Here is an 8,303-nt window from a genome sequence, read left to right as displayed (position 1 = left end):
AAAAAAAAAAAAAAAAAAAAAAAAAAAAAAAAAAAAAAAAAAAAAATTGGTGAAATACATCAAATTAATTTTTTAAGCATATAAATGTGTAAACTCATTGACTTTCAATTTTCTTTTTTTAAACATGATATATTTTTTTAAAAAAATGTGTATTTTAAAAAATGTGTCATTTTCGTGAAAAAGATACCGTGGAAAACCAAATACTTGTAAAATATAAAATGAAGCAATGATAGCTAGCAGATTTAGAACTAGTAAATGGATGACAACAGATCAGAACGGGTGCAAGCAGGAGTGCATAAAAACTTGATACATTACCCCAGACAAACATTTACTATCATGACCATCTTCGAATAGGGACGAGCAATAAGTTGGATCATAGATAGAGCCCCCTATCGTATCATCAGAACCTGAGGGTTGTCTAACTACAACAGAAGTAGCGGGGCTAAGAAAACTATTTCTCAAATCATAATCTGCCTCTCGGGGAACTGGAGTTTCCATATATGAAATCCCCAATCTGTAAATTTGAATCCACAGTAGTGAAGACGATNTTCTTTTTTTAAACATGATATATTTTTTTAAAAAAATGTGTATTTTAAAAAATGTGTCATTTTCGTGAAAAAGATACCGTGGAAAACCAAATACTTGTAAAATATAAAATGAAGCAATGATAGCTAGCAGATTTAGAACTAGTAAATGGATGACAACAGATCAGAACGGGTGCAAGCAGGAGTGCATAAAAACTTGATACATTACCCCAGACAAACATTTACTATCATGACCATCTTCGAATAGGGACGAGCAATAAGTTGGATCATAGATAGAGCCCCCTATCGTATCATCAGAACCTGAGGGTTGTCTAACTACAACAGAAGTAGCGGGGCTAAGAAAACTATTTCTCAAATCATAATCTGCCTCTCGGGGAACTGGAGTTTCCATATATGAAATCCCCAATCTGTAAATTTGAATCCACAGTAGTGAAGACGATAGTCTAACAGCAAAACCAATAATTTGCATAGCCAGAGTAAGCTTCACTGAAAAGGTAAAAAGGGGTCCATATTGCTTGGATGAAACGTTCCTGCATATAGGCAACCTTTCATTCAAATTACAGGGTAAAACAGCGGTCAACACCATGCATCAATTTAGAAGCTCATTATGCACATGCGCACTTAATGAACATTGGAAAAGAAAAGGCAGGCAAGAAGATTGGTGTCAGGACAACGGAGAATGCATTGCAAAAATAGAGTATTATATATNTATATATATATATATATATATATATATATATATATATATTAATTTAGATTGGGTGATGGCTTGCAGTAGAAAATGATAAAGCGTACAAGTGATGTTGTTGCAACTATACAAGATCAAAGCTTCATTCAAAATCTCTTTTCATTAATCATAGCTGATTCAAAATCCTATTTTTTCAGAAATTAGAGAAACAACCAAGAGTGTAAAGTTTCTGCGTAAATTGAATTAGCTTCATCTATCTGATGATAAACTACAGTGCAGCCACGGACCAGTGTCAAAGATGAAACAATGAGGAAGGTTTATCATGATTTTATCCAAGTAGTTATAGAAAGGAAAGGAAAAGCATTGGTAAAGAGTTGGAGGGCGGATAGGGTACCTATTGGGTATCGTATGAAGCATATGAATATGAAAAATAGAATTATAATGTAACACAAACTTGTTTTGAATGAGTCCCTTCTAATTTTACTCTTTGAACAAGCGCCAAGCAGTCGAGACTCCCATTCCCAGAAACAAACTAAACATTCTAAAACAAGGGAGAGGGAGAGAAGAGCATATGTACGGCTACCAAAGCGAACAATGCGATCACCAAATTTATAAGCAATGCCCCTAGGGATCCAATCAATGCGCACCCGATCTTTCTCATATGTATTTACAAAAAATAGATTAAGATTAAGAACTGAAAATAGAGATAACAAAGAATGATAGTTCCGATGGGGGAAAGAATGCACCTGGATATAAATGAGAATGAGTGCGAAAGACTGAAGCCTAACATAATCACGAAACCATGGCCGAAGTCGATCTCTCAATGAATTGCAAAGCATCATATGGTTTTCTTTGAAATGGGAAGCTTAAATTATTACTGAAAAATAACAATAAATGTTACTCATAAAGATAAAACACGAGGGTAATGTGAGAATGTGGCAAATAAAGATTGGATGGTCGGAAAATTTCAGAGAGAGAAATTGAGAAAATAAATATAAAAAAAAAAATAGTAAAATAAATGCAATAAAGGGGGAGAGAGGGAAAGGGAGAGTTTGAAGAAGCGGATAGGAAGGGTAGGAAGGGTCGGGGTGCCAGAGAAAGAGAGGGAGAGAGAATCCTTTCTATTTACTTTTTTGTTTCCTTGAATTCTGTCTCTCTCTGTCTCTCTCTGTCTCTCTCTCTCTCCAGTTCGCGACGGCCTCCCTCCCCTTCCCCTTTTCCACTTCCACCCAATTCTATTCATTCCATTTCAATTCGCCGGTTGCGATCGGAGCAAACGCACAGATTCCTTGAGTTCCTCAACCTACGCTTCGGCTTTCAAGTAACTCCTTTTTCTTCTTCATCTTCTTCCTCGTTTTCCTCCGATCCTTCATGATATTGCTTGCCATACTAATTAACAGTTTTCCTCCCATCCTTCATGATATTGTTTTCAAGTTTTTGTGTATTCCACATCACATCTGATCTGACGATTTTTTGTTTTCTTCTTTTCCCGCGATGAGCTAGCTACATTCGATTTGGGATCATCCTGTTCTCTTTCGAAAATTGAATAGCTGAAGGTTGTGGTTTCTATCGGAGGTTATCATCCTGCAATACAATACAATACAATACAATACAATACGATACAATATAAGAGGAAACGGTGAAAGTAAGTACCAACACAACACACCGAGGATGGACGAGTCAATTCCAACAAGATATTGGTGTCACATGTGTTCTCAAATGGTGAATCCCATCGTTGACGTGGAAATTAAATGCCCTTTCTGCCGTAGTGGCTTTGTTGAAGAGATGGGAAACGGTGTGTCCAGCGAAAATAATGGTAATAATAATAATAATAGTAATAATGCGCTTGAATCCGATTTTGGATCGGAGCGAGCTTTGTCCCTCTGGGCCCCGATACTGCTGGGTATGATGGGAAATCCCCGTGGGCGTCGTAGATTCAGGCATCTAGAGTTTGACGAAGATGATGATGATAATAATGATCAGGAGCATGGGGATGGGGAGGGGAACCGTGTGAGTAGTGAGCCGACTGAGCTTGATTCGGTCATTAGGAGGAGGAGGAGAAGTTCGGCTACCATTCTACAGTTGCTCCAAGGTATCAGAGCTGGAATGGCAACTGGTGAATCAGAGAATAGTTACGAGGGAGAGAGGAGCAGAGAAAGAGAAAGAGAAAGAGAAAGAGAACGAGAACGAGAAAGAGAGCGGGTTATCCTTATAAATCCTTTCAACCAGACCATTGTAGTTCAAGGAGGTGAGAGTCAAAATCATAACGCTATAGGGTCGCTGGGTGATTATTTCGTAGGACCTGGTTTGGATTTGTTATTGCAACATCTAGCCGAGAATGATCCCAACAGATATGGCACTCCACCAGCCCAGAAGGAGGCAGTTGATGCGCTGCCCACGGTGAGAGTTGAATGCGGGGATAATCGTCTGCAATGTTCGGTGTGTTTGGATGAGTTTGAGATGGATGAAGAAGCCAAGGAGATGCCTTGTAAGCATAAGTTTCATTCAGGGTGTATTCTGCCGTGGCTGGAGCTGCATAGTTCCTGCCCAGTTTGTAGGCATCAATTGCCTGCGGATGAGTCCAAGCGTGATGCGGATGGTGGGTCGGCTAGGTTTATGGGTAGTGGCAGTGGGGAAATTGATGGGAGAAACGCATCTGGGACTGGGAGAAGGTTTTCGTTTCCATGGCCATTCAATGGCTTGTTTTCTTCGCAAGGAAACTCCTCGGGAGGAAGTGAAAGTGAGTCTCAAAGGGATCACACATCCATTTGAATATCTGTGTTTGATATGCTCTGCTTCGCTTCTGCCCTGCTTGCTTATGTATGTGTATGTATGTATGTATGTATGTTATACTTATACTGTACTATGCAGATGTTTTGCCTCCTACTACCCTTAGAACAATCTGTCTTCTTCTTCTTCTTCTTCTTCTTCTTCCTCTTCCAATTTTACCAACATTTTGTATATGTTATGCCTTTTCACTTCGCCCCTGCTTTCATTGCTATTCTTTCACATCCAATAACAACTACGTATGTATGTATGCAAAAGCTGGAGGCATCCCTTCTAATTCTACAGAGAAGATGCCAAGGCAAGAGGCACCGGTTTATTGATGAACAGAAGAACATAATTATTTCAAAATAAAGATAGTGTTTGGTTTCCAATAACACGACATTTGTCCGTGTCACGGAAAGAAATAGAGATGTTAGTTATAAAGTGGTGATCTCTACAAACCCGAAAACAATGAAGAAAATGAAGAGCAATTATTGGATGATTTAATCTGTGCTCGTGGTGAATAGCAAGCAAAAGAATGAACTTCACTACTACTACTACTACTTCACTGTCAATATCTTGATAACAGAAGCTGTTCCAACGCGATGAAGAGCCACGATAGAATCTCCATTTTTGCAGAGGCCCTTTGACTTTGCATGCTGAATAGCAAACTCTATTGCTTCTTCCGTTGTCTCTGCATGAGACGACCTTGCTGATGCTGTGCTAAGAACCGGTACCAAGCCACGAAAAATTAAGCTATGCCTTGCTGGAGCTTCATCACTGCACGACCAATCAAACGAATCTGTCTTGATCTCGGGGACAACTACAGACAAGATGGGCGTTCCTGGCCTATACTTGGCCACCAATTTTGCGGTGCTTCCTCCTCTAGTTAGGACAAGTATAAGAGCTGCCTTCGCTGAGTTTGCAGTCCTAACAGCTGAAGATGCCAGGCTTTCTAATGGGCTCATGGGAACTGGCGAGTGTTCCATAATTCTTTTAAACACATCTCCATAATCAAGGGTGCTTTCAGCTTCAACACATATTTTTGCCATTGTTCTAACAGCAAGTTCTGGATATGCTCCAGCAGCCGTTTCGCCACTTAACATTACGCAATCTGTCCCATCAAGAACAGCATTCGCAACATCAGTGGCTTCGGCTCTGGTTGGCCTTGGTGATTTAATCATCGATTCCAGCATCTGTGTGGCTGTGACAACAGGTTTTCCTTGGATGTTGCACTTGTATATCATCACTTTCTGCGCCAGAAATATCTTCTCAATTGGAATTTCCATTCCCAAGTCACCACGTGCCACCATGAATGCATCTGAATTGGCCAGTATGTCGTCAAAATTTGCCACACCTTCTTGATTCTCAACCTGTGAGTCAAATTCCAGATAAGATACATAACAGGGCTGAAATTACTTTGACTACAAAACATTTGTGCTGCATGATTTTCTTTTTTAGTGCATTTTAGCATTTCACCGTAACTGAATGTACCTTTGACATGAGAAGAATAGTTTTGGCATGCTTTCCAAGCAACTTCCGGACCTGTACAAGATCAGAACCTTTCCGAACAAAAGATAGAGCAATCATATCAATTTTATTAGGAACTCCCCATTCAAGTATATCTTCCTTATCTTTATCTGTTAGGGTAGGGAGATCCACTATAACTCCAGGCAGGTTAACATTTTTTCTTTCACCAAGAACTGCAGAGTTCTCACAGCGACATCGTACCAAACCCAATTTTTTGTCACAAGACAGAACTTTAAATGAGATTGTACCATCTGAACAAAGTATTACGCTTCCTGGCTTTACATCCTCAGCTAACTTTTTGTAGCTCATACATATCATATTTTCATCACCCTTCAAGCTGTAGTCGGTGGATATAATTATCTCCTGCTCCTGTTTTAGTTGGATGGGTTTGCCATCTTTCAAAAATCCAGTTCGAATTTCCGGGCCCTGTTTTCAATTAAAAGTCAAACATAAATTAAACTTCATCAGTGAAGAACAATTGCTTTCATGCATTCCTTAAAACCCTAATGTAGCTGTTTTAGTCTTAAGAAAATAAGTTTCCCAAGTGCAGATCATCGATAAAAGATATGAAACAGAAATCAGGAGAGCAATCGTTCCTCGGTCTGAGGAAAGCTCAGAGAACTAAACAGGAGTAGCAGGATTCAAACCTTCACAAATCAGGAGAGATATTGTTTAGTTTTCTATTCCTGTTTGAATCCTGTTGATATTGTCCAGTTTAGACATAAACCATCGTAATTTTAGTTTTATTTTTGGAAAGTAGGATGAGAGAAACCTTAGTGTCAAGCATGACGGCGCAGAGAATACCAGTTTCCTCCATAGCGGCCCTGAGATTGTCGAGGGTCTCCTGGTGATAGGCGTGGGATCCGTGAGAGAAGTTGAAACGAGCAACATTCATTCCAGCTTTCAAGAGCTTTTCGATGATGGGCACAGACCTGGATGCCGGCCCCAGGGTGCAAACTATCTTAGTTTTGGGTTTCTTCTCAATCACTAATCCCTCCATTTCTTATGGTTGATTCTGAATATGAAAGATGAACAGAGATGGGAAGTAAACGAAAAAGGGATTAAATCTATCCCGGAGGAGGAAGAAGAAGATCCAGAAAAAGTGCAGAAAGGAAATGGGCGGACTTTTTATCGGATAGAAGATATGGGAAAGGCCTTGATTGAATGTTGAGGCTGAGGAACAGGGACAAAGGCTGATTTATTAACGGTGCCGATAACCTTTCAATTTAAAAAATAAAAATAGATGAAGAAAATCGATTTGAACCCCCAACTTGTGGTATCAATTTGGAATTTAAATTAAACTTCCAACTTAAATGATTAAAATTAAATTTAAGCATTAATCATAAACACGAACAAGGCAATAAAAAGGAGGAATTTTTTTTTGGAGTTGGAAAAGGCAATAAAAAAACACGGGAAAAGCGAGATCGTAAGATTTTCTTAGTCGTTTCTCCATGCCGCAGTTTTTAAATTCATGAAGAACCCATATAAGTAGCATAGTTGAGTAGTGAAAGAAATATTTGGGTTGTTTATTTGGCGTAGGATCCAGATGAGGGACACTGGTGGATGCAATTTGGCAATGAGTATGTGTTGGGATATTGGCCGTCTTTCTTATTCTTGTACCTGGCTGACAGTGCCTCCATGATTGAGTGGGGAGGGGAGGTTGTGAATTCCGAGGCTGGTGGACTGCACACCTTAACCCAGATGGGCAGTGGTCATTTTCCTGAAGAGGGATTTGGGAAGGCAAGTTATTTTAGGAACATTCAAGTTGTTGACAGCTCTAACAATCTCAAAGCTCCCCAAAGGGATTGGTACTTTTACACAGAAATCCAACTGCTATGGTGTCCAAACCGGATACAGTGGGGATTGGGGCCATTACTTTTACTATGGAGGCCCTAGCAGAAACCAAAACTGCCCATGAGGGCTACCACTTTCCTCTCCTTTGTAAAAATATGAGCTTTCTATAGTGTGAAGTTTTGGGTCTTCCTTTAATAATCTTGTTTAGTCCTCAATGGATGAAGTGTGATGCTTTTGATGCAACAAAGCCTTTTTGTTTTTCTTTTCTTTTTTTGGTTCATAAAGAAAGGAGTGCACAAAGGTTGATATTTGTTGTTTAAAGTTATGAAATTCGGTGACTCGTGAACAGCAATCAAAGAAATGGTTTGAGTACCGTTTAGATCTATGTTGTTCATCCAACACTAAAGATTATGCTCGATTTTCATCTTCAGCGTTCTCAAAAAATGAAGAGTGCATATGGCTCTTTCTAATGGTTAGAATCAAGATTGTTAGAACAATTACAAATAACAAAGAAATTTGGAATAAATGTTGAGAAAGAAACACGTAAATAATGAGGTATTAAACTGAAATGTGTAACTCAAACTACTCTATACTAAAAGTTGAGTTTAAGACAATATCTCTCTTTGCTAATTGTTCTTGAAAGAGAGTAGAGAGGAGAAGATCGATAATGTTGGGTAAAAATTTTTTTGTGATCAAGGTACTTGTAGGATTGTTTAGATCTAAGATTTTAATAATAAAAAAATAAGTAATCAAAACTATAAACTTTTAACCTATGTATTTAAAAATTTAATATGTTAAAAAAATTCATTTAAAATATATTAAATATTGAAGAATTGCACACTATACTTCCAATTGTCCCCTAAACTGAATTTGGTTCATGAGGAATTTAATGTTAAAAGTAAAAAACCAAGGCAAATACATTTCCTTTGGTAAAAAAAAAAAAAAAAAAAAAAAAAAAAAAAAAAAAAAAAAAAAAAAAA

The 8,303-nt window shown here is 38.4% G+C and overlaps 3 protein-coding genes across 9 annotated transcripts in view; 1 reads left to right on the top strand and 2 right to left on the bottom strand.

The window, feature by feature from the left end:
- LOC111777262 overlaps window positions 1-2,098 on the bottom strand; it is a 3,782-nt gene extending 1,684 nt beyond the window's left edge. The window contains exons 1-3 of one of the 7 annotated variants that reach the window (XM_023656788.1): window positions 1,811-2,098; window positions 953-1,075; window positions 316-514 (exon numbers count right to left, since the gene is read on the bottom strand). In XM_023656788.1, coding sequence (XP_023512556.1) covers window positions 316-514; window positions 953-1,014 — 261 coding nt within the window. In that variant the 5' untranslated portion in view covers window positions 1,015-1,075; window positions 1,811-2,098. Of the gene's footprint in view, window positions 1-315; window positions 542-753; window positions 1,251-1,810 lie in introns of those variants that run through there. The other 6 variants (XM_023656789.1, XM_023656787.1, XM_023656786.1 and 3 more) reach the window with 6 other exon arrangements.
- A 190-nt stretch (window positions 2,099-2,288) lies between these two features.
- LOC111777261 (E3 ubiquitin-protein ligase SIRP1-like) lies at window positions 2,289-4,148 on the top strand. Its single transcript, XM_023656785.1, has 2 exons — window positions 2,289-2,554; window positions 2,737-4,148. The coding sequence occupies exon 2, from the start codon at window positions 2,905-2,907 to the stop codon at window positions 4,003-4,005; it is 1,101 nt and encodes a 366-aa protein (XP_023512553.1). The 5' UTR covers window positions 2,289-2,554; window positions 2,737-2,904; the 3' UTR covers window positions 4,006-4,148.
- A 149-nt stretch (window positions 4,149-4,297) lies between these two features.
- Window positions 4,298-6,735, bottom strand: LOC111777260 (pyruvate kinase, cytosolic isozyme-like). The gene is made up of 3 exons (XM_023656783.1): window positions 6,302-6,735; window positions 5,494-5,955; window positions 4,298-5,372 (listed from the first exon to the last, which is right to left on the bottom strand). The coding sequence occupies exons 1-3, from the start codon at window positions 6,527-6,529 to the stop codon at window positions 4,560-4,562; spliced, it is 1,503 nt and encodes a 500-aa protein (XP_023512551.1). The 5' UTR covers window positions 6,530-6,735; the 3' UTR covers window positions 4,298-4,559.
- Window positions 6,736-8,303: the final 1,568 nt, after the last annotated feature.

Source organism: Cucurbita pepo, chromosome LG16 (genome assembly GCF_002806865.2).
Source record: "Cucurbita pepo subsp. pepo cultivar mu-cu-16 chromosome LG16, ASM280686v2, whole genome shotgun sequence".
Taxonomy (NCBI): domain Eukaryota; kingdom Viridiplantae; phylum Streptophyta; class Magnoliopsida; order Cucurbitales; family Cucurbitaceae; genus Cucurbita; species Cucurbita pepo.
This window is presented reverse-complemented; position numbering and strand designations above follow the sequence as displayed.